At 45.3% G+C, this 27,146-nt stretch overlaps 1 protein-coding gene across 1 annotated transcript in view; it reads right to left on the bottom strand.

The window, feature by feature from the left end:
* NDUFS4 (NADH:ubiquinone oxidoreductase subunit S4) overlaps positions 1–26,276 on the bottom strand; it is an 82,760-nt gene extending 56,484 nt beyond the window's left edge. Inside the window, exons 1-2 of the mRNA XM_072136207.1 lie at positions 26,119–26,276; positions 1,034–1,112 (exon numbers count right to left, since the gene is read on the bottom strand). Of these exons, the coding sequence (XP_071992308.1) occupies positions 1,034–1,112; positions 26,119–26,198 (159 nt within the window). The 5' untranslated portion in view covers positions 26,199–26,276. The remainder of the gene's footprint in view (positions 1–1,033; positions 1,113–26,118) is intronic.
* Positions 26,277–27,146: the final 870 nt, after the last annotated feature.

Below are 27,146 nucleotides of genomic sequence, written 5' to 3' on the forward strand. Positions count from 1 at the left end.
TGTGCCACTGGTTTATCATGCTTTATTTTAATTGGCAGATCTTCTTTACATAGCACAGAGTCTTCCCCTTGCCACACGTTTTTGAGCTTGTGAGTGGAGAGTTCCTTTAAAAAAAAAACATCAGGAAATGACGGCCATTAGAGCAGCAATAATAATACGTTTCTCACATATAAAGACAAGATGCTGAATGACAAATTACTGATAAATATCTCTTATTACAGGAGGATCTGTCAGATATATCCAATGCAGACGATCACCTCTAGAAAAGTATCCGGCTGATTTTTTATTTCATCCTTTCTAGAAAAAAAATTCATGTGCCTTTTTTCGGCTCCATTACAGGTGCCACAAGAAATCTCCATATCTGACGCTGTTATCTGACTCTTGATCTCCAGAGTAATGACTATGGCCCTAAATCCCCTCATCCTGTCTTCCCAAATAAAGGCTGCAATGTTTTTTTGGCAGGGGACTCCTGAATACGGGATGTGCTTCCAGGTGTAGCACAGTGTACCAGACTAAGAGGAGGCCGTCCAGATGAGACGTGATTTATACTGTTTACATCTCGCACGGGCTTGTTTTGATAACCATCGTTAAAAAAAAAAAACGGGCCGATTTGTCCCAATTTAACAAAACAAGAAATTATAGGAGGAATGATTAGTAACGATACGAGAAACACTACCATACATGGGGTTGTCTAACCATTATGTTATCATCATCGCCCATTAAGGAGGGCCCAAGGGGATGCAAGGTGCCCCACGCTTGTGACGTGTATTTCAGGGTCTTGTAATAAATCAGCCCAAAACTGAAAAAAAAAAAATCCTGGATCCACTGGAGTCTTCGTAAACATTACTATCAAACACCCACTGACCCCTTCGCAGTGAGGTCGTACTAGTGGGTCCCTACAGAGTTGGGTGCCTACTGCTGCCACAAGCCATGCTTAGCCCCCCACAACTCACAGGCACCCCCCCAACAGCAAATGTCTACGTAACATTGCAGTGATTTCAGGTAAGTGTGGATCACCCATTGTGCTACTTACCAATTTCTCATCTATGGTGATGAGCTCCGAATCTCGGCTTTGGCTCTGTGCCGGCCTCCACGTGGATGTGCTCAGTGTCCTGAAAAACAAGACTCAAAGTTAAACAATGAATAAAAGGCAAACCAAAGATTATAATGAGATTTATCAGCACTAGAAGGACCAAAAAAATTAAAATAAATAAAATTTAAAATCACAATTTCTTGCACACAGCATAGTCGCAGATTATTACGGCGACTACGCCACCGGCCCCACGTCTGTGCACTTTCTAAAAATCTGTGAACATTCACCGCTGAGTTTTCGGCCGGTTTGTAGAAAGTTTTTAATAAAAAGTCTGTGCACTAAGAGAAGTCGGCATAGTTTTGTCTGCCACTCAGCTTGGCCAAGTTATATACATCATGAGGTCTAAGCCTGATGACGTATCTGCAGTGGAGGCAGGGACTTACACCTAGAACAGTTTAACTTCAGGACGCTTCTGATAAAAGTCCCCCAGAAATCTAACAATGCCCGTCCAAGAAGGAAAGAGAACAAAAACAAAAAGATAAAAAGAGGAGGACGGAGGGTGTGAGATAGAGAGGGAGAGTCAAAGCAGACCAAATTGCGGAAGAGCACAAACTTAAGAAATATCGAGAGCGAAGGGAGAACACAGGCAAAAAGCGCAACTGAAAAGCAATATGCATGCGTCAAGAAAGTACAGGTCAAAAACCTGGCGGCAGGCGGCAGAACCGAGGCCACGAGACACCGAGCAGGCGGCAGAACCGAGGCCACGAGACACCGAGCAGGCGGCAGAACCGAGGCCACGAGACACCGAGCAGGCGGCAGAACCGAGGCCACGAGACACCGAGCAGGCGGCAGAACCGAGGCCACGAGACACCGAGCAGGCGGCAGAACCGAGGCCACGAGACACCGAGCAGGCGGCAGAACCGAGGCCACGAGACACCGAGCAGGCGGCAGAACCGAGGCCACGAGACACCGAGCAGGCGGCAGAACCGAGGCCACGAGGCACCAAGCAGGCGGCAGAACCGAGGCCACGAGGCACCAAGCAGGCGGCAGAACCGAGGCCACGAGACACCGAGCAGGCGGCAGAACCGAGGCCACGAGACACCGAGCAGGCGGCAGAACCGAGGCCACGAGACACCAAGCAGGCGGCAGAAGGGGGGGACGAGACACCGAGCAGGCGGCAGAACCGAGGCCACGAGACACCAAGCAGGCGGCAGAAGGGGGGGACGAGACACCGAGCAGGCGGCAGAAGGGGGGGACGAGACACCGAGCAGGCGGCAGAAGGGGGGGACGAGACACCGAGCAGGCGGCAGAAGGGGGGGACGAGACACCGAGCAGGCGGCAGAAGGGGGGGACGAGACACCGAGCAGGCGGCAGAAGGGGGGGACGAGAAATGGCTTATAAAGAGAGATGAGAAAGAAGAAGTGGACCCAAGAGAAGTTGGGCAAAATAAAAAGGGTACAATAGCAAAGAGAGCAGCCCAAGAGGAAAGCATAAGATTGTAAAAAAAGATAAAAGAAAAAAAAAGAGACAGAGAAAGAAAAAGAGACAGTATTAGTTGGAGAATGAGAGAAAAAGAAAAATAGGAAATAAGGGAATTTTTCAGAGTTACAATAGTTCAGCCTGCTGAGATTTTGGCAGTCTCCCACTTAGCAGCTCACAACAGGCTGCACTTTATGTCTGCTGAAGGCTCCCTGTCACAGAGAGACCGCCAGTGGCAAAAATTGCTCTATGTGATGGTACAGTAGCGGGTTTGTCACGAACAAACAGAGGAACACAAAGCTGTAATAAAGCAGCGCGAGACTCTGAACCCAAAACCATGGCATCAGAGGTGAAGAAGAAAAAGAAAGTATTTGTTAAATTGTATTAGCTGCATGGCTTGAGACAAAAAGTGCTAACCACAATGGGGGGTAAAGAAGCTTCCGGAACAGAATCGGAGAAGGTGTGGGTTCTTCATCTTAAGGAAAAAAAGTGTAATTCTTCTCTATAAACAAAACGCTGTAAATGGATGAATCAGTGGATGTCCGCACTTTCCTGAGGCGCAGAGGGAACTCAAATCAATGAGTGTCATCTAAGGTCTGGTATAGTGAAAATTCAGTATTTTTTTTTTACTTTTTTTTTGTGCAATCGGGAAGAATTCCTTAGTTACTATCTTTGGTTTTTACAGCATTTTTTAAAAATGTAATTTTATTTGAAGCCGACTTTCTATAGGATTCCAGTTGTATAGGTTCCCCTTTTATAGCTGCTAGAATGGGAAACCACACGAAACTGTGCTCAGCATGTCCACACACAGCGTCTATTATATACCGTGTGTGCACAACGACAGGACATGGAAATTTAGACCTGACAGACAGGAGAGACTGATGGGTGCCACCGAGCTTTCATCCTCGAAAAGTAAATTTTACAGCCGTCTACCAAGTGGGTATGCAGATAGATTGTAAGGCCGGGTGACTGTGTGGGAGTCACTTCAATAGAAGCCTGGGATGTGGGAATAGCGTAGATGTCTGGATCGGGAGGCAATCATAGGTGCCATCACGCCAGCTTTACAGCCTTCAATCCTTTAAGTCTGCGTTGATCTCAGATTCTTTAGAATTTGAAAACAGACATGTGAACACGTTACCCTCCGATTCATTTTTAGCACATATAGACATGGAAATGTGGTAAAACTAATGTTCTGTGTCATGTCTTTATTGTATAACCTAGGCTGGAGAGGCGTTTCGCTTCCAACGAGATGGAATCTGTAGATGTCCCCACTAAAGGGATTTTCCAGAGAGGCTAGGATACTTCATTAAAGGGAACCTGTCATCAAGAACAGGCGCTATAAACCTTACTCACCCCCCTACTGTGACTTTGTTGAAAAGTGCAGTGCAGGAGCCCCAGGTTAAATCTCTCCTCCCTCTAGTAAAATCATAACCTAAACTATTTCTGCCTTTGTCTAGGTTGGCCCCACCTACTAGTTTATAGCTCCGCTCTGTCACTTAGCCCCGCCCATCACAGGGTGCGTAAAATGGTATCAAGATCTGCCGTTTCCCCACACAGTTCTCACTGCCGGATACACCATGCAGTGAAAGGGACAGTACTCTGCTAAGTTCCCCATGAAATATAGAAGTTTACCAAAAAATTAATCATAAAATGCAAGTCATTTACCCACCAGGATGTTGCATATTACTAGTGAGTATTGGGGACAACAGCAGAACCAGCACCACAGCACCGCAAGATATATTTTGCCGTCAAAAAAAGGCAGCAGTACTTCAATATCCAATGAAAACTATGTGTTTCTTTATTCACCCAGCAATATCTTTTTCAACCCATTTACTTCAATGAGAGTAGTGCCAAAAGATGGCCTGAACACGCCCTACGTTATGTACAGAGAGGTCTGCACCTCCGACCCGAGTCTCCAGTAAAGGCATGGTTTTCCTTTTCCTACCCTGGAATTTGCATATTTTCCCAGAATCCCCCAATGAAGCATCAATGGCTACGAGTCTCCACACGCCAACAAGACGGCATTGATTGGCAATTTCCGCAACAAGAACTCTTACTTCTTGAACCCAGTCAAAAGCCTCTCACTCAGCCAAACCAGTTTCCTACACTCTACTGAAGAGACACAACCACATTGAAACAGCTCTGTCTATAGTTGGGAGTCTGTTACTTCTGAAATAGATATAATGCTTTAGTTTTAAACTTGCATCATGTCATAAGGCTTCCTGAAAGTCATGCTTGATGTCAAGGGAGCTGACTTACACAGTATCTAAAAGGGGCATGGTTTTCTTTATCACATCCTGAAAAACGTATTTGCATATTTTTCCATAGATCCCCGACAATTCCCTATTAATGGTTTATCATATGCATAGGTTATTATTAGCATACACCTCGAAAACCCATTCAACATGCATCTTTAGTTTCATATTTTAGTAAAACTCAAGAAAAGCACCCATGGAAAAAACAAAAAAAACAAACAAACATACATTAGGGGGCATTTATCAACGCTGATCTTGTGAAGAAAAAGTAGCAAACCTCCGCTTTGTATCTTTTTCCTATTCCATTTGATGAAAAGGTTATGGTGAAAATTGAGTTTTCACCTGTCCTTACCACTTTTCAAGAAGGGGGGAAGGAAGACTTGGGAAAACGTCCGATGCCCGTTAATGAATTAAGCGCGCGCTGTGCAGGGGTATCAACAACGACGTGAGAAACACTGATCTTGTTCAATTCTGGCCATTGTCTCTAATCCGTTTTCTATGACATAAGAACTTATCTCTTCCCCCAAAAAAGTTTTTCACAAAGTCCATAGAATTCAAGAGAACAGCCATCCATGAAGCTTACAAATATGCCGGAAGACCACAGAAAAATGGGAAGGCTCTTCTGTGGTTCTGTGATGCCAGATGAATCCACAAGGTGTCTACCTGATCAATCACTGCCATACCTAGTTTTTAGCGGTTCAATGCTGCCCGCTTGGCTGCTCTGCAACCCATCAAGCAACATGTCCGGGTTAGGCGAAGCCCCTAACCCAAGGTTCGGGTCCGCTAATCTCTACTTATGATGCCAGCTGCCATATCAAGGCGTCATCAAACCTACACTAACTGTTAATAGTGAAAAGGAAATAGACTTATGTTCTCAACGTACCACATATCTTCATTAATCCCACCGAAATAAACTAGCGGCCCATGTTAAAGCAGTTTTCTCAGCTAAAAGTGACGAGAACATATCCCTAGAGTAGAATGGAGGTGGTCATACTCCTAGCATTCCCACAATCCAGATGTTCTCAGCAGTTGATAAACAAGAGGATACAACAGCTCCATTCTGTAGGTAGTGGTCGTATAAAGTCACTGCAGATCAGCTCTTGGTTTACCACCTACTAATGGCTGATTGGGTGGTTTACCCAAATCGGATATGGATGACCAATCCTCCACAGAGATCCTAAATAGTTTTAGCATGGAAGATCCCTTTGATACCTTCCAAGGAGTACTGAAGACTTATAATCATAACCCCAGTTGGTAAATAAGTAAAATAGGACCTTTAAATGAGCATTTCTTGGTATAAAGACATCTGCACGTAACGGGATCTGGGATATGGTTTTCTTTTAGAATAATGAAAGCTAAAATTGCATCAAAAAAGCTCCAAGCAGCGATCAATAAAACAGGCCCTAATCTGAAAATATGCTAATCTGGGATCTGTTTATTGTGACTTGAAAACATCTCATTTTAAGTAAAAACAACTGCTCAAAACACGATCTTAATGTTTGGAGAAGAAAAAATATTACAGATTGAGAAACATCCTAAAAAGGTCATCCCACCTAGACCACGCACAATGAAACCAGAAGGGATGAAAGAAACATACAAACGTAAAGGGGCACCGTCACCAGCTTGTACCCCACTAGATATCAGCACCCTCATTTAGTGTTCCCTCTTTGATGGGCAAGTTTTAGCATAATAAACACTGCCTCCATAAACTTATTCAAATGATAAGAAGTGTCCCTTTTTGTTAGCGAACAGTCACTTTTAGAGGCTGGAGAACTTGATACGCCTTATTACTATGTAGAAACATGTTTTGGTCTTATTTTGGTGACCTCAGAACTTAAGATAGACAGGGCTAAGGACAAAGTTGGGAACTCCTGACTCTTTAAAGGGGTTGTCTACTTTTAAATAAATCTCTTCCATTAGACATGTCTCTGCATGTATGTGTGTCTATATAGGTCTATGATTTGATACCTTCAGCCTTTCCATGTTCTCACCATGCTGCCCTCTGCAAATATACACAGCCTCCCCTTACTGCTTCAGTCCGCCCTCATGTCATCAACCATTGCGTCTCTGATTCCACTGCTGGTCCTCAATGAGAGAGGGGGAGCAAGAGGAGTCATAACTTTCCTGCAACAGCTCCTCCTAATCTTCACAGCTCGGAGATGTAAACAAAGAATCACAGAGGGTCTGCACACAGCATAGAAATAAGTGGCAGGACTGCTGAATCACTTGATGAACATTCAGGGAGTATCCACAAGGCAGTAAATGCACCTGGGCAACTTATGCAAAAAGAGGGCCCAACCCTTTTAACTGGCCGTATTGTAAAACCTGTACCACACATACTCCTGATGCATTCTGAATGACGATATTCTCATCTGCACTGAAGAAGAGATGTTCCCCTCCAGCCTCAGTGTGACTCATTTGAAATAATAAAATATCTGACAAGTTCCCTTTAAAGGGGTGAACCCGGAGAATATCTGAGGATCTAAAATGACTGATGTCTTATCGCATGTATTATAGGATTTATTCACACGACTGCAAACAGCCTGCGACTGAGGGATTTCACAATTTCTACTCCTTTGCTTATTTTGAAATTGTAATTATAATTTTACACTAATTCCAAAATTTGTTTATAAATAAATAGATGAGGCGAATATTGAAAAACAGTAGTTACTTACCGGTAATGATGTTTCCTCGAACCACGACGGCACCAACCAGAGAGAGGGATCCGCCCCCAGGGACAGGAAACCTGAGCATAAAAACATGCTCCTCCTATTCTGCCTCAGTGTTTACAGAGACTTGGAAGAGCCATATCATTAGTACATCAGAAACATATAAATCTATATATCGTTTTCCATGTATGCGTAATTTATATATATATAATATATATATGTCTTTTTTTTTTTTTTTTTTGTTTGCAACACCCGTGAATTATCCTATAGAAACAGATTTTAGGAAAGAACACCCTGGGTGGGAATATACCAGGTGCCGTCGTGGTTCGAGGAAACATCATTACCGGTAAGTAACTACTGTTTTCCCCTTCACCACAACGGCACCAACCAGAGAGATTTTCAGAGAAAAGTATTAGGGAGGGATAACAGAGGAGAGAACCTTCCTCCCAAAAGAAAGTTCAGATGACCCCGCCACATTCACCCGATAATGTTTGAAGAAGGTGTGGGGGGTAGTCCAACATGCAGCCTGACAAATTTGGTCCAAGGAGGCATGTCTGAATTCTGCCCAAGAGGTGGCTAGTGCCCGGACAGAATGGGCGTGAATATTCTCTGGGGCAGATTTCTCAGCCAGTTCGTAAGCCAATTGTATAGTGACTCTAATCCATCTGGCGATGGTTGCAGATGAAGCCTTGGAGCCTTTGTTTCTTCCTGAAAAGAGAACAAATAAACTATCTGATTTTCTCCAGGATTTTGAAACCTCTAAGTATTGGAGAATACTGCGTCTAACATCAAGGTTATGAAAATATTTTTCACCTTCTGATCTAGGATTTGTGCAAAATGATGGAAGTATTACCTCTTGGGACCTATGAAAATTAGAGACCACTTTTGGAAGAAACTCAGGGTCGGGTCTTAGAATAATCCTATCATGTAGGACAGAAAAGTAGGGGGGTCTACATGACAATGCCGCTACTTCACCTACTCTCTTCGCCGAGGTAATGGCTGTTAGAAATACTGATTTTAATATAAGAAGCTTAATTGGGATACTTTCTAAAGGCTCAAATGGGGGACCAGATAATGATTTCAGGACCAATGACAGGTCCCAAGGGGGGAGTCTAGATCTAATAGAAGGACGAAGTTTCACTGAGGCCTTAATAAATCTAGATATCCAGGGATGACTAGCTATATCCTGGTCATAAAGAGCTGCTAGGGCTGACACCTGAACCTTCAAAGTTGCTGGTTTTAACCCTTTCTCAAGTCCCAACTGTAAGAAGTCTAGAATAAGCTTAAAGTCTGGGTTATCTATGTGTATGTCATGATTTCCTACAAATGAAAAGAAAGCCTTCCATGTTCTAAAATAAATTTTGTAGGTGATAGGCTTCCTGTTATTCTGCAGAGTGGATATTACCCGAGAAGAGAGTCCCCTATTTTGTAGGATTAACCTTTCAAGAGCCATGCCGTTAAATGAAGCCCTTTCACTTGAGGATGACAGATAGGACCCTGGAATAATAAGTCTTTCCTGTCGGGCAGTATCCACGGGTCTGCGATTGACATATCCCTGAGACTTGAAAACCAAGCACGGCGTGGCCAAAACGGGGCAATGAGAATCACTCTTGCTTTGTCCCGCTTTATCTTCCCCACCGTTCTTGGTATTAACACCATGGGAGGGAAGGCATAGAGTAGATGGTAGTGTCCCCAATTTTGGGAGAATGCATCTATGGCCAGGGGATGGTCTCTGCGATTTAGGGAAAAGAAGTTTTTTACTTTTCGATTCCCTTTGTTGGCGAAGAGGTCTACTTCTGGATACCCCCACAATTTTGTTATCATGTGGAAAATTTTTTCGTTCAGAGCCCAATCTCCCTGGGAGATGAAATTTCGGCTCAGAAAGTCTGCCTGGACATTTTCTGTACCCCTTATATGTACTGCACTTAGGGATTTGAAGTGAACTTCTGCCAAGTGAAAGATCTGGGAAGTAATTTTCATTAGGTGTAACCCTTTTGTGCCTCCCTGTTTGTTTATGTAGGCTACAGTAGTGGTGTTGTCTGACCTTACTAACACCCTCTGTTCCCGTAAGAGTGGAAGTGCTGCTTTTAGCCCTTTTAGTACTGCCAATAACTCTTTTGCATTGGAAGATAGGCCGTCTTCTTGTGATTCCCAGTTGCCCTGAAAAGACTGATCTACTACTTGAGCCCCCCATCCCCAGGGGCTGGCATCTGTAGTAATTATTCCTTCCCAGTCTAACACCCATGGGAGACCTTGTGTTAAGTTTTGGGGAACTAACCACCAGTCTAGAGATTTTAGTACTATGTCGGGAATTCTTATTTTCTTGTCTAGGGATGTTGGACGCTTGTCCCATGTGCTGAGGAGAAAATTTTGGAGTTCCCTTGTATGATACTGAGCCCAAGGGACCGCCTGAATGCTTGCCACTAAACAACCCAGAAGAGACATGGCTCCTCTGATGGAGATTTCGGGAGTGGAGATTAGGTCGGTTACTCCTTTTGTAATTTTTTCTTGCTTTTCTAGAGGAAGGAAAGTTTTTTGACACTGGGAATCCAGCAGTATGCCCAGGAAACTTTTTTGTGTTGACGGGGTTATACAAGACTTTTCTAGGTTTCTGACCCAACCCAAGAAATCTAGGATTTTGCATACCCTGTCTACCTGGTTCCTTACTGCATGTTCTGAGGCACCAACTAGTAGGAAATCGTCTAAGTACGGGATGAACAGACCTGGCTCTTTTCTTATAAAGGTTGCCATTTCTGAAATAACCTTTGTAAAAACCCTTGGTGCGATGGCTATGCCAAAGGGAAGTGCTCTGAATTGGAAATGCAAGATCCTTTGATCTACTTGAACCGCAAGTCTTAGGTACTTCTGGTATTCCGGATGAATTGGAATATGGTAATAAGCGTCTGCCAGGTCTATTGACGCCATGAAACATCCTGGGAATAGCAGATTTACCGCAGACTTTAAAGTTTCCATTTTGAAACTTGGGATCTGAAGATGTGAATTTAAACCTTTTAAGTTTATTATAGCTCTTAATGACCCGTTGGGTTTTTTCACCCAGAAAAGAGTTGAATAAAATCCTTGACCCTTTTCCCCCGACGGTACCTGACACAGTACCTTTTTGGAAAGAAGAGTAGCAATTTCTGACATCATTGCTAGTCCACCTTTTCCGGACGGGACTTTTGTGATTCTGAATCTCTGAGGAGGGAGAGTTGTAAAGTCCCAGGTTATCCCTTGTGAGATGGTACTTAGGATCCAGTTGCTGTCTGATATTGTTTTCCAGGCCGGGAGGAAAAAGGAGAGTCTTCCTCCTACCTGGGGCCTCATGTCATTGTGGATGGGAACGGGCCAGTTTGGACTGATTCCTAGACTGGTTAAATAAGAACCCTCTATTCCTCTGTGGTCTGGAGGAATTTGGTCTGGAGTCTTTCTCTCTCCTTTCAAACCTTGCCCTACGAAAGGACCGAAAGGATCTTGATTTATAGGGAACATAAGGGGAAGGGAATCCTTTCCTCTTATCCCCCGCTTTTTCTAGTAAATCATCCAGGATGGGACCGAATAAAAAATCTCCATTACAGGGTATATTACACAGTCTGCTCCTAGAGGCCAAATCACCCGACCAGTCTTTTAGCCAGAGGGCTCTTCTTGCAGAGTTTGATAGTGCCGCAGATCTTGCTGATAGTCTCAGACTATCAATCGAGGCGTCTGCTAAAAGAGCTGCTCCTTTCTGTATATTTGCAATAGAGGACTGCAGACTTTCTCTAGGGACTTTATTTTGTATATCATTCCCCAATTGGCCTAACCACATCAATACTGCTCGGGCCGTGCAAGCGGCTGCCACAGCTGGTTTAAACGCATTTGTCGAAGATTCCCAAGTTTTTTTAAGGTATCCATCCGCTTTCCTATCTAAAGGATCCTTTAGGGAACTAATATCTTCAAAGGGTAGGAAAGCCCCACGGCCCATTTTTATGATCGAAGCATCCACTTTAGGTGGAGGGCCCCAGGATGAAGTATTATCCAAATCAAAGGGGTATTTCCTTTTAATTGCTCTGGAAATAAAAGATTTCTTGTCAGGGTTTTCCCACTCCTTTGAAATTAATGTGGAAATAGTGTTGTGAATGGGAAAAGTGCGTTTTTTCTTTTCCGCTAAACTTTCAAACATAATGTCCTGGACTGACTTTGGCTCTCTCTTTTCCTCAATGTCCATAGTGGCTCTAATCATTTTTAACAATTGATCAGTGTCCTCCGTTAGGAATAAAGGACGCCCCGTCAATTCCTCCTCAGAGAGCGAAGAGGTTGTTTCATCCTGAATAATACCCTCTTCTTCAGAGTTTGAAGGGTCTTCCGGGGCTGTTACAGTGGAAGGACCCGGGAGATTTTTATCCGGTAATATAGGTGCCGGATTAATCGTTTCTTTTACTGTCAATTGGACCTCTTCTCCCAATACAGGACGAACACGTATTTTTTTCATAACCAGACGGCAACTTCCTACCGCACATCCTACATTCCCTGTGGTGTGTTTTCCTAGTGGCTTTCTTGGGAGTATCTTCTCCCTAAAACCATTAAGAATCAGAACATTAGTGTGTGTAAGTAAAAAATGCCCCATCGGGTAACTCACCACACCTTCATTACCGGAGTTGGGTTCTTCAGGGGTTCAGGGAGCTCACGCTTATCCGCCATTCTCCTGGCCTGAGCTGCAAAGCACCAAATGCTTACTCTTGCATGGCGCTTAAATGTGAAGAAAATTTCAGCCAGGCCACGCCCCCTTCCGGTCCAGCTTTGCCGGCTCGTTCTTCTATTGCATATACACATATGCACAGAACGAGCCCAGCCAGCCCCACAAATACCCCGGTGGTTATCTCACCGGTGTTTTTTCTTCTTTTCCTCCTGTCTTCACGCTGCCCACTCCGTTCCGGGCAGCGCCGATGCGACCCGGAAGTGAAGAGCGAGCACTTCCGGTCGCGCGCATCCGACACCACAGCGAGGCGCAGTACAGGAGGAGAAGACCACGTGGAGCCGGCCTTCTCCGGAGAGACGCGACGCGCCCCCCGGTAAGTCAGAAACTGTGGGCACCCGACGGAACCAACCAGAGGTTCCCTCAGCCCACGCTCAGGTCCCTTCCAGGGACAGGAAACCACTGAGGCAGAATAGGAGGTGCATGTTTTTATGCTCAGGTTTCCTGTCCCTGGGGGCGGATCCCTCTCTCTGGTTGGTGCCGTCGTGGTGAAGGGGAAACACTAGTATTTCTTATCAGATACACGTGCTTCTGTTTCCTGTTCTCAGCCCTTACCCGATTGCTAAACTGTTCATAGACCTTACAAGATCTGTATTGAGTTAGGAGAAGGGATTAGAGAGTGTACAGACATAGATCTCTTAGTGCAGAGACCAGAAAGATCGATGGGAGATATGTATGAATGGACCAGTGCAGTTCTGGGCTGCACCAGATTAATCCCAGTGTCTGATGCTGGATGATTAATCTGGTGCAGTACAAAACTGGGGAGATGTACTTTGCACTATTGTACTAGTAGTTGGTCTGGTTTGGAAATCGAATTTTCCGTTGCACAGGCCACGCCCCCTTGTTTTAACAAGGAACCGCCCTTTAGGGACAAGTCAGAAAACTGACTAAAAATCAACACATGTGGAATTTCAGATGCAAACTACTCCAAACATTCTGGCCTAGACAGATCTCCCCCGATGTGTCACCAGACCACACTGGAATAGGACTAAAAGTTGCAAGAAACTCACGGTTCTTGCATAGAGCATGTCCTGGTTTCTTTATCTCTACTTCACCGCGCTTTGTCCTCCCTCAAGGAAACATATCTTGTTTAATCCCTGAAATGAGTGGTTTTGCTCAAAAAACTATTCTATAATTCAGGACCTTGGGGAAAGCTTGGAGGATGGCTGCCGTACATAAACACATTACTTCCACATACACAGGAGCTACCTGAACTGTCCAGACAGGACTAATCAACCTGAGCTGGATGACTCATACAAAGCAGCTGCAGGTTGGTGCAGCTATTGATTACTTCTTCCTGTCAGGAATAACACAGTGACAACTTATTCTCGGCTTATGCTGGGCAGGACCAGGCTGAAGCAGTGCATAATTAGGGTGAGGGGCAGCCACATTAACGACTTAGCCTCTATATCATAATTATTTTATTGTTTTTTCAGTAAAACCACTTAGTTCAGGGATTATGTTTCCGCATTAGCGTAGCTACAAAATTCTCAAGGAATGTTTGGTGGACTGATGTAATATTCTTATATTTGTTATCCATGGCCTCCTTCCTTCTAAAATAAACTTTTATAATAATACTACTGAGCCTGATGTGCTACTCTAGCCCCCCTGTGATTTGACTTTCAAGGCTTTCACACCATCTCACCCTCCCCCTGCTCCCTCTGTACTGAGATTACAGCAGAAAGTCTTGAGTAAGTGCCCCTGGTTTATCATGATCAATTTTGATGGTTGATTTGGTGGTAAAATCATGAACGGACAGCTGCAATAAAAAAAACATTTCAGATGACTACATAGTAAAAGACGACAAGCCCCGGCATCCTCGCTGCAGATCGGAGGCCTGAATACTTTGAAGATTAAAGTGTAATATTTGCAGTAAGTTCACAAATCTTCCCATGCCCCGTCTCTGACAAACCTCTGAATGGGGGCTTAAGTGGTTTACTCCCCACTACAATATGGATTTTGTTATTTAACCACAAATTTAAAAAAGTCAATGTGAACTGAAAAAAACTTTACTCGTGAACTCTGATCAAACGTGAATGTTCCACGTAGTTTTACAGGCTTCTGTAGACTATATGATACAGAACACAGCAAGGATACACAGAGCACCAAACCCTGTAGTTATAATGCAAAGTAAGATGCCCCAACAACATGGATTCAGTATCCAAGCTAATATTTCCATCAACCCATTCATTTCTAAAGGTAAACTGGTCCACGCAAACAAAGGAAGGGAGAAGGGAAGAAGTGCTTTGGGGGGGTAGGGGCGACGCGAAGATCCAGAGCCCCGGAGAGGCTATGGAGTTGCCCACTGGAGCGCTGGAACTGGATTTACATAAAGTTTTAAATTAATATTTAACCAAACTAGAGGAGCAGAGCCCCTAATAAATGTCTCGAAGCTGTATTCAGCCAGGTGGGGACTCCCAGCAACATTAAGGGTTAATACAGCTATAAACCAGTGGTAGATTTCCTTTAGCACTTGATCATCAGATACAGCCATGTTCAGATGTGCGTTTGCCCTCATGTGAAGGCTAGAGGAAACCTTACAAACACCAAGCCCCCGCCCCACCCCAACGTGGCCAGGCCACTTTTTGGAACGAGCCTAGTCCTTTTGACAAAGGGAAGACTAGAGGAAACATACTGGTAGGTTGATTAGATTGCAAGCCCCATGGGGACAGGGACCAATTTGGCAAGCCCTGCGCAATCTGTGTGCGCTATATAAATAAAGGAATTATTATTTATTAGGAAACCCTACTAGTCCATTGGCAAAGGGGTCAGGCCAACCTGCCCGGTACTTTGTGGCCAACGCCGCCAGCCCTATGGCAACGTGGCGAGGCCAACGCCGCCAGCCCTATGGCAACGTGGCGAGGCCAACGCCGCCAGCCCTATGGCAACGTGGCGAGGCCAACGCCGCCAGCCCTATGGCAACGTGGCGAAGCCAACGCCGCCAGCCCTATGGCAACGTGGCGAAGCCAACGCCGCCAGCCCTATGGCAACGTGGCGAAGCCAACGCCGCCAGCCCTATGGCAACGTGGCGAAGCCAACGCCGCCAGCCCTATGGCAACGTGGCTGTACTGACTATTGTTTTTTTTCAGGTTTTGTTCCCCGGATGCAAACAGAAGAAAATTTGGTTACCTTAGTCGTGAGGTTGCGAAGGGCTGCTCTACATTACAGGTACGGTACACAAAGTATTCACTTAGTAGAAAATTTTTTTTTTTTAAGAAGTCTAAGTGCCAAAGAAGGAATCATAATCTTATCTCACACGGTTATTCCTCACTGTGTGGCAAATAAACGCTGCCAAAGATCTGCCACCGATCTGATCGAAACCAGCCACCGCAATTTACAGAATGGCGAAGGTAAAAACTCTGCATTAACATTTTTTAAGGAGATCGTAAATCATAGAGACGCTGTACTAAACGTCAAAAAAACGCTGGGGGCTGGTTTAAGGGAAGAATCTTCAGTCTGTCTTCTGTCTACACTCCAGGACCCAATACGGCTTAGTTCATGGTCTGCGTAGTCTCACGCTCATAACTCATTATTACAAGCATTTGCAGAAGAGGTAAAAAAACAAAAAAAAAAAAACACTGTAACGTCCACTCATATAGCAGATAGCACAATTACAACGCAAGGACCTTTGTAATCCTCGGACCCACATATGTGCCAATTATCCGTTCCTGAGGTGGTAATTATAAGGCTGAAAGTGATGTTTCCTAAGCTTTGTATCTGTGAATTACATGCCAGATTGTTTGAGGTCATCCTACCCACCCAGATGGGAATGTTTATCACATACCGACCCCAGCGGACTGATTCTACATCTGAGCTTTTCAAGTGAGGATCAAATAATGGAGTTTCAAAAAGTTACAATATGTCCAGATGATGCACATCCAGGCTGCGTCCCTTGGGTTGTAATAAAGACATCTGTGATCAAGTTCAAAGTGTGTATCCCGGCTGGGCCACGGCACGCAGGGCTCACTTACCTGCCACCGAGGGGACGGCCTGTAATAAATAGACGTTCTACACCATAATGAAACCAATAATTAATAGCTATGAGAGATGGAGACGCGACACCTCAATACCACCAGAGGCTCACTGCAGCTTCTCAATTTTTGGGTCAGTACCAATTACAACTTTGCTGGACGACCTTCACAATCAAGATACGTTGTCTAACATTCACCATTGTTACTTGGTTAAGCGTGTCCTTACTCTTCACCTTAACCCCTTAAGGACCAGGCCATTTTTATTTTTTTGTGTTTACATTTTTCACTTCCCGTCTCCATAACTTTTTCATTTTCCTGTGTGCAGAGCTGTACGGGGGCTTGTTTTATGCCTAACAAATGCAATGTACTTGGAAGCTGGAAAAAAAATTCCAAATGCAATAAAAAAAAATTCCATTAGGGACATTTTCTTGTTTTCACGGCTTTACCACTATAGCATTCTTGTAAAGACTCCAGGCTATCATGGGAAAGGATTGTCGCTCTCTGATGACATCACAGGAAGCAACCGTGCCTCTGTGTGCCACCGACAATTAATCGCTGACAGCTACCTTATATACTCGGGTATAAGCCTAATTTTTCAGCACAAAAAAATGTGCTGAAACCCCAAACTCGGCTTATACTCGAGTAAAAAATATATAGGTTTTACCAGGTTTTTGTGGTAAAATTAGGGGCCTCGGCTTATACTTGGGTCGGCTTATACTCGAGTATATACGGTAAGCTGACAGCATTCAAATAGTTAACACCAGGTATCAGTGCAATCGCAGGTGTCAGCATCCCCCCACCTTGTATGAAGAGTATAGATGAGCTGACCCGAACTTTATGTTCGGCAACTCCACCTAACCTGGACATGCTGCTTGATGGGAAGCCACTCAGGCAGTTTTAGGCTTCTAGCAACTAGTCATGGCTGCAATTTGCCAGGTTTGTCCAGTAGGTGTCCCCTGACCAATCACAGCAATGATGGCCGGTACAGTATATTTTTATTGAGATTTTTTTTTTTTTGTAAAAACCAAGTTGTAATGAGCAACAGGAGAGAGCTGTCCCTAGCACTGGTCTATAAAAGGACCCCAGTAGAGGTCCAACACCTGGCATCCCCATGACGAGCCATTTGAGGAGACCGTCACTTATCCAAACCAAACCAGTCCATATGCAGTATAGTAACCGTGCCTGGTATTGCAGCTTGGCCTCATTCACTTAAAAGGGACTGATCTACCCAATGGCCGAGTGATGTCATTGCCATGTGAAGTGGGAACACACCCAAAATGTTCATGAGGGTGCCAGGTATCAAACCCCTTTGCTGAACCAGTCTAAAAACCCATTTCAGATGCAGTGTAACTTATGTAGTCACGAAGAAATCTAACAAGACAAAAAAACTTTGGCTCGGCAGAAAAAAAGAAAATTCCCAGAGCTGCATAAAATGAGCAAGGTATTTTTATTACAACTAGAATCTGCCAATAAAATGTATACAGGCGGTCCCCTACTTAAGGACACCCGACTTACAGACGACCCCTAGTTAAAGACGGATCCCTCTGCCCACTGTGACCTCTGGTGACCTCTCTGGATGTTACTATAGTCCCAGGCTGCAATGATCAGCTGTAAGGTGTCTGTAATGAAGCTTTATTGATAATCCTTGATCCAATTACAGCAAAAAAATTTGAAACTCCAATTGTCACAGGGGCAAAATAAATTTTTGTCTGGATCTACAATTATAAAGTATACAGTTTCGACTTACATACAAATTCAACTTAAGAACAAACCTATGGACCCTATCTTGTACGTAACCCGGGGACTGACTGTACGTCTCACTAGCAGATCCAATCATGGACAAGAAAACTACTGTCCAGATTAAAAGCACAACTTGCTTAAATAAATAAAATATGAAAATATAGGCACGGAAAGGCCCCTCTGCCACCGCCAAGATAACTAAACTCCCCCCCCCCCAAAGTGCACAGGAACCATTGGCCAATCAGCAGACAGGACATGCCAGCTGTATGGAAAGTTCTCCCCTCGTACAGGACCTTCTGGAAAAATGTCTGACTTAGGACTTTTAAACAATGGTGTTGTGTTGGGATGGGAAACGGCTCCAAGCAAAAACACAAGATCCTTTTCACTAAACACTGACTTTTCATCATCATTAGCGATATCCGTTTATTCTATTCATTAGTACAACCCAACGGCAAAAAACATAATGCTAAAAAGTTATCACAGTCACCTCTTGCCCATTGCATTTCTCTTTAAAGGGAACCTGTCAGGCCAATTTGGGTCACTAAACCAACCACAGGTCCTTATGGATCGGCTGTTTATCTTCTCAAATGACCCTCAATGACTTTAAGCAGGAGTATATATTGACACTGCTAAAAAAAACTAAGGGAACTGTCACATAACACATCCTACATCTGAATGAATGAAATATTCTCATTGAATAGTTGTGTTTTGTACAAAGTTGAATGTGCCGACAACAAAATCACAAAAATTCATCAATGGAAATCAAATGTATTAACCATTGGAGGCCTGGGTTTGGAGTTGCTCACAAAATGAAAGTAGAAAAACACTACAGGCCGATTCAAGTTTGATGTATTGTCCGTAACACAAGTCAAAATGAGGCTCAGTATTGTGTGTGGCCTCCACGTGCCTGTATGACCTCCCTACAATACCTCAGCATGCTCGGGATAAGGTTGCGGATGGTCTCCTGAGGGATCTCCTCCCAGATGTGATGTCTCAAGACCAGATGTGCTCAACCGGATTCAGGTCTGTGGATGGAGCGCCGGTCTATAGCTTTAACGCCTTCATTTTGCAGGAACTGCTGGCACTCCAGCCATATGAGGTCTAGCACTGTCCCGCATTAGGAGGAACCTAGAGCCAACCGCACCAGCATAATGTGTCATAAGGGGTCGGAGGATCTCATCTCGGTACCTAATGGCAGTCAGGCTACCGCAGGTGAGCACATGGAGGGCCTCCAAAGAAATGCCACCCCACACCAATACTGACCCACTGCCTAAACATAATCCAGAAAGCATTTGGTCTGTGCTCCCCACCTGCAGAACCACTCCTTTAAAGAGTGTGTCTTGCGAATTGCCTGTGAAATTGATTGTCAATAAGTGGTGCTACCTAAGTGGACATTTAGATTTCACAAAAGTTCGTTTTACTTGGCGTTATATGGTGGATTTTAATTGTTCTCAGTGTATATTAAAAAAAAAACCTTTATATTAACCTACTTTTCTCGATCCCTTCAGTGCATGCATGTTGCACTTTGTGAAGCACATAAAACCTAAAAGCTGTATTTCATATATAAGGGGGGTAATCTTAATACCAGTATGTCCACTTATATGCATAAAGGAGTAACTTAAAATAATAATTGGAATTTTGCTTTAAATATCAAAAATAAAACAAACAACACAACATATAGTAAAAAAAACTGTGTACGTCTGTTCTCCTAGGACGCCCTAAGCATTAGAAGAGTTAAGGGAAAGTAAACCTCTCCTTTTTCGGAAGTACGGTGCCAAATCTGCAGCCATGTTTTAGACATCATGTCAGGTAACATAATTTAATTACATATTAATAATGTGCACTTCCTTCCACAAATGCTGGAACTTGCAGAAATTACATAAAACGAGACTTGGCACCGACTAGAGAGAACACCTGATCGCGGCTCCATAGTAGTCAGATGGGGGAATGGCCGCAGGCACTGACACGCTGGCACGACGCTCTACCTACTCACTTTACAACCTGAAAGCCACCCAAAAATCCACGGCTGCAGAGGATACAATCTGCCAGAGTCTACACCCAATTTCAGGGTCAGGATCCAGTACAGACAAATCAGGGCATTTCAAGAGGTTAAGAAAGCGGTGCACATCCGTAAGCGGGAATCTACCACCAAAATCCATCATAAACCAGGGACACTTACTCATCGATCCAGGCACCGAGACTGTGGTAATATTCTTATATTTGTTATCCATGGCCTCCTTCCTTCTAAATCAACTTTTTAAATTATGCTAATGAGCCAGAAGGGCTCTGGGGGCATTACCAACTGCCCTTCTGTGCTGTAGTTTCACTAAATACATTGCCCCTCCAGTAACACAGATGTGGATAAGCAGTCACCAACATGACCGTATGAACTTCTACCCAACAAGACCATCCATTATAGGTAGTTTGTTTTTAAGTTGATTTTGTATGCAAGTCGAAACTGTATATTTTATAATTGTAGATCTAGACAATTTTTTTTTTTTGCCACAGTGACAATTTTTTTGCTGTAAAGGGACCAAGGATGATCAATAAAGCTTCATCACAGACACCTTACAGCTGATCATTGCAATCTGGGACTAAAGTAACATCCAGAGAGGTCACCAGAGGTCACAGGGGGCAGAGGGGTCCGTCTGTAAGTCGGGTGTCCTCAAGTAGGGGACCGCCTGTACACAATACATACAAATCTGCATCAAATTTGGATCCCTTATAAACTATTACCGTAATCCGGGGAGACAGCGTTATTGTGCAGCCGCGACATCAGACCTCCATTGCCCCCTGACCGAATTCAACCATCATTACACAACGTACTGTGTGCAATGACCCCACATGGTGGAGGGGGGGGGGGAATGGGTGTAAATACTGATTTCTGTTTTTCCTTTTTTTTCTTGGAAAGGTCACACCATAACAACAGTCGGGGCAGCAAAGCTAAATATTTTCTCTAAAATTCGGAAAGAATATTTTTTCAGCGTCAATCACATCCAGGCAGGAAGTTCTGATGTAGATTCGGTCAAAAATACTGGACAAACACAGCACAGTGTGCAGCAATTTTGTCTGGTCCTATGGCCTCCCCCGTCCCCTTAGTGCCTAGTGCTGACCCTCCACATCCACCGAGTCCTGGGTCAGTGATTATGTGCCATGAAGGACATGCTGGAACTTAGAGAAGGAGAGTACACTCACTGGCCACTTTATTAGGTACACCATGCTAGTAACGGGTTGGACCCCCTTTTGCCTTCAGAACTGCCTCAATTCTTCGTGGCATAGATACAACAAGGTGCTGGAAGCTCCTCAGAGATTTTGGTCCATATTGACATGATGGCATCACACAGTTGCCGCAGATTTGTCGGCTGCACATCCATGATGCGAATCTCCCGTTCCACCACATCCCAAAGATGCTCTATTGGATTGAGATCTGGTGACTGGAGGCCATTTGAGTCCAGTGACCTCATTGTCATGTTCAAGAAACCAGTCTGAGATGATTCCAGCTTTATGACATGGCGCATTATCCTGCTGAAAGTAGCCATCAGATGTTACAGGGTACATTGTGGTCATAAAGGGATGGACATGGTCAGCAACAATACTCAGGTAGGCTGTGGCATTGCAACGATGCTCAATTGGTACCAAGGGGCCCAAAGAGTGCCAAGAAAATATTCCCCACACCATGACACCACCACCACCAGCCTGAGCCGCTGATACAAGGCAGGATGGATCCATGCTTTCATGTTGTTAACGCCAAATTCTGACCCTACCATCCGAATGTCGCAGCAGAAATCGAGACTCATCAGACCAGGCAACGTTTTTCCAGTCTTCTACTGTCCAATTTCGATGAGCTTGTCCAAATTGTAGCCTCAGTTTCCTGTTCTTAGCTGAAAGGAGTGGCACCCGGTGTGGTCTTCTGCTGCTGTAGCCCATCTGCCTCAAAGTTCGATGTACTGTGCGTTCAGAGATGCTCTTCTGCCTACCTTGGTTGTAACGGGTGGCGATTTGAGTCACTGTTGCCTTTCTATCAGCTCGAACCAGTCTGCCCATTCTCCTCTGACCTCAACAAGGCATTTCCGCCCACAGAACTGCCGCTCACTGGATGTTTTCTCTTTTTCGGACCATTCTCTGTAAACCCTAGAGATGGTTGTGTGTGAAAATCCCAGTAGATCAGCAGTTTCTGAAATACTCAGACCAGCCCTTCTGGCACCAACAACCATGCCACGTTCAAAGGCACTCAAATCACCTTTCTTCCCCATACCGATGCTCGGTTTGAACTGCAGGAGATTGTCTTGACCATGTCTACATGCCTAAATGCACTGAGTTGCCGCCATGTGATTGGCTGATTAGAAATTAAGTGTTAACGAGCAGTTGGACAGGTGTACCTAATAAAGTGGCCAGTGAGTGTATATCTTATAGTATGAAGCTACCACCAAAGGGTCTGTTGTGATATTGTTAGACCGCTACGGAAAAAAGCAAGAAGAACAGGTACTTAACTTGCTACCTCCCTCACGACTCTTATTGTGACAGCCATCAATGTCAGGAAGAAGTTGGGTGCATTGCCTTTTCCTGGGCCCTCAAGGAAACTGGGAAACCACTTGAAAAGGGAACCTAACAGTAGTTTAATTTGCAGACAAGGTTAGGTATGCTCCAAAGAGAGCTGTGTAATCAAATGGCTGTTAAACTCCCGGATTGTAGCTGGACTGACAATGCTATGTTCTTTGATCTCTGTAATCAAAACTGTTTCCCAGTCCCTCTTCTGTAATATCTAACCAGAAGCCCGCTACAGAGGATAGGAGATGTACTATACCATTTCACATAGGAGTGCACCAAGTGCAGCTACAATCCTGGAAAATAAATGCATTTTTGACAGTCCTGCTGCTACTAACAACACACACAAAAAGTATGTTTACACAGGATATCCATGGCCAATACCTAATACTTTCAGCAAATTTAGATGAATAAAACGGATCGTAGACACCCTTGTTTCACAGTCCTATGCTCTCAATCCATGTATAACAAAAAAGTAGCATATATATTGTAATATTTATGAATACATGTGTCCTTCAATGAATCAACTTTAAAAAAAAAACTAAAACAAAGTGACTGAGGGAACAAAACCCCCATGAAATTCAATGACACACAATTATGTCTTAATCCTTAGGTCTCAGCCCTCTGAACACTGCTCTTCTGCACAGTCCTGAAGGAGCCCCTAAGTCCCAGGATACCCCAACGTGGGCCCAACATCCGCTGTCAACCAAAATGTTTTTAGTAGAAATGTTTATAAGAGTAAAAGTCATTTCTAAGAAATCTCCTCGGAGGGTCAACTCTTCAGTCACCAGACTCTTACAAATGCTTGTACTAACTCTACGGCTGCGAGTTATTATGTAATACTCGTCTCAGCCACTCATCGCTCACTCACAATTCACAAGAGAAAAGTAGTGGGAGGAACGGCATGGCTGAAAACATAACTGTGATATCAAGGCTAAGCCAATCTACAGTCCTGGGGATTCAACTTGTGCAAAAGTCTCTCCCTGCCTGCAACAGGGGCGTAACTACAGCGGCAGCTGCTATGGGACCTACATTGCCAGGGGGCCCCGGTCACCTAACCTGCCACACTAAAGAATGGAGGATGTGCACTATTATATACTGTACATATTGTATATTAAATTCCTATTGTACTGTATGTATATGTGTGTATATATGGTGTGTATATACCGTATATGCTCGAGTATAAGATGAATTTCTCAGCACAAAAAAAATTGTGCCAAAAAAAAAACTAGGCTTATACTCTAGTCTATAAATGTCTTCGGGTCCTATTCATGTTTTTCCGGCTCCTCTTCGGGTCCCGATGCTGGTGGCGCACAAACAATGACGCGGGCAAGCAGCTGACGTCATCGTGTGATCCTGGCGCGAGCGGGAACCACAAAGAGGAGCTGAAGATGGAGCCGGAGCACCCCAAGCAAGAAGAGGACCTGCAGGGGGCGTCGGTAAGGCGAGTACAGTGGGTTTTTTTTTTTTTATAGACTTGGCATGCTCGGGTCAGGGGATGGGCTGGTATGGGCTATACTTGGGGGGGGGGGGGGGGGAGACTATATACTGGGGAAGCTCCACCAGAGCCCCTCCGTGGCAAAACACCCCTTCCATCCCTCCACTCCCTACTGTACAAAGTATGGTGGTTGTGCTCTGTACTGATAGTTGGCCACATGAATGGGATTGTGCTGTATCAAGAACTAGTATCAAATGTGTCTTTATTGGCCTGTGATCCGGAAGAAACAGTCTCCCAAACACAGTAATGGGTCTCCAACTGATCAGATACTGTGTATCCGCCCAACCACAATATTCCTGGGGGCGCATATACAAAAACATAAGTCAGACATACGTGGACATTGTTGGACTGGAAAGCCGGGGGACCACAGGTAAAATCTTTTCATGGGGCTAAACATTAGATGTCATACAAAGCATCTACAGAACTGGGGAGTTTGTTAGATAATCTGCTGATATTATTACAGGGTGGATGACATGATGTATGCTGAATATCTGCATCATCATGTGAGGTTTCTGCACAACCTATGCGGTACCTGGGGCTCCACCAAGCAGAAGGCCCAACGGTAGATTCAACTTTTGAACTGTGGGCCACCGAGCCTGGAGGGGGACATGAATAAGGCAGGACACTCAGCGAGAGGATACCGCGAGAGCAGCGGCATGTGGCTATACTACACATAGATCATAAAATCTTTAAACTGGACAACCCATTTACAATCAGACTACCAATAGCTTTGTCTAAAATGTACACGTCATCACACAGGAGCCTGGAGGCTACGTCTATACAGCGGCACCAACCTACCACTTATCTCATGTTATACACACATAACATCCAACCACTTGTATGACATGCTATATACACACACATAACAGTCACCATCCATCCACTGGTATAAAATGTTATATACACACACACGATAGTCACCATCCAACCACTTGTATGACACGCTATATACACACACACACACACACGACGGCCACTGTCCAACCACATGTATGAAATGCTATATACACACACACACGACGGTCACCATCCAACCACGTGTATGACATGCTATATACACACACACACACGACAGTCACCATCCAACACAAACACACACACTACAGTCACCAGCCAACCATGTGTATGACATGCTATATACACGACGGCCACCATCCAACCACGTGTACGACATGCTATATACACACACACATAACATAACAGTCACCATCCAACCACTTGTGAGTGTGTATATAGCATGTCATACACGTGGTTGGATGGTGACCGTCGTGTATGTGTATATAAAGCATATCATACAAGTGGTTGGACGTTGACTGGTGTGTGTGTGTACATATAACATGTCATAAAAGTGGTTGGATTGCGACCATCGTGTGTGTGTGTATATATAACATGTCATACAAGTGGTTGGATTGCGACCATCGTGTGTGTATGTGTATATATAACATGTCATACAAGTGGTTGGATTGCGACCATCGTGTGTGTGTGTGTGTGTGTACATATAACATGTCATACAAGTGGTTGGATTGCGACCATCGTGTGTGTATATATAACATGTCATACATGACGGTCACCATCCGACCACTGGTATGAGATGCTATACACACACGACGGTCACCATCCAATAACTGGTATGACATGCTATATACACACACACACGACGGCCACCATCCGGGCAGTGGCATGACATGCTATATACACACACACGACGGTCACCGTACGACATGCTGTATACACATACGACGGCCACCATCCGGGCACTGGCATGACATGCTATATACACACACACACACACACGACGGTCACCATCCGACCACTAGTACGACATGCTATATACACACACACGATGGTCACCATGACATTTTCTTTTTAGAATTTCGAAAAACAAAACCCCCCGCAGGAGGTGATGTGACTGCGCCATCCTGCAGCTGTTATTGGTGACTTTTTATTGCCCTCTTCTAGGCTGTGTGACTATAATCACTGGTATCAGTTATCTGACTACGACTACAGACGACAGCAGTGCAGATCATCATATGACATGTCACCAGGAGACCGCAGCATGTGAATACAGACGTAGTGTACAATGTAAGGGCAGGCTGTCAGGACACACAGGAGTCAGCCTGAGGGCACGGGGTCACACTCCTCACTCCCTCCTATGGCAGGAGCGGACACTCCGAGCCGCACGCCCCATCCCGTTACCTGCTCGGGGAGACAATAGCCGCCGTCGCTTTCCTAACCCATAACACTTGTCTAAGCGCCGGTGACATTGAGGCCGCCATGTTTCTTGGGTTTGTGCGACTTCTAAGTGGTTAAAGGACCTCTCGTGACGTCACGGTCATGTGACCGGACTCGTGTGGGAGGAGCCATGCTCTCGCGTACAAGAAAAGGCGCCAGCTGCGTGTCCTGTGCTGCCTGATACTGAAGCAACTGAGAGGAGACATGGGGGTGCGGGATGTGTGAGGAGAGAGGGGGACACGGGGTGCGGGATGTGTGAGGAGAGAGAGAGGGGGACACGGGGGTGCGGGATGTGTGAGGAGAGAGGGGGACACGGGGTGCGGGATGTGTGAGGAGAGAGAGAGGGGGACACGGGGGTGCGGGATGTGTGAGGAGAGAGAGAGGACAGGCGGGTGCGGGATGTGTGAGGAGAGGGAGGGGGACACGGGGGTGCGGGATGTGTGAGGAGAGAGAGGGGGACACGGGGGTGCGGGATGTGTGAGGAGAGAGAGAGGGGGACACGGGGGTGCGGGATGTGTGAGGAGAGAGAGGGGGACACGGGGGTGCGGGATGTGTGAGGAGAGAGAGGGGGACACGGGGGTGCGGGATGTGTGAGGAGAGAGAGGGGGACACGGGGGTGCGGGATGTGTGAGGAGAGAGAGGGGGACACGGGGGTGCGGGATGTGTGAGGAGAGAGAGGGGGACACGGGGGTGCGGGATGTGTGAGAAGAGAGAGGGGGACACGGGGTGCGGGATGTGTGAGGAGAGAGGGGGGTGCGGGATGTGTGAGGAGAGGGAGGGGGACACGGGGGTGCGGGATGTGTGAGGAGAGAGAGAGGACAGGCGGGTGCGGGATGTGTGAGGAGAGGGAGGGGGACACGGGGGTGCGGGATGTGTGAGGAGAGAGAGGGGGACACGGGGGTGCGGGATGTGTGAGGAGAGAGAGGGGGACACGGGGGTGCGGGATGTGTGAGGAGAGAGAGGGGGACACGGGGGTGCGGGATGTGTGAGGA

Source organism: Engystomops pustulosus, chromosome 1 (assembly GCF_040894005.1).
Source record: "Engystomops pustulosus chromosome 1, aEngPut4.maternal, whole genome shotgun sequence".
In the NCBI taxonomy this organism is placed as follows: Eukaryota; Metazoa; Chordata; class Amphibia; order Anura; family Leptodactylidae; genus Engystomops; species Engystomops pustulosus.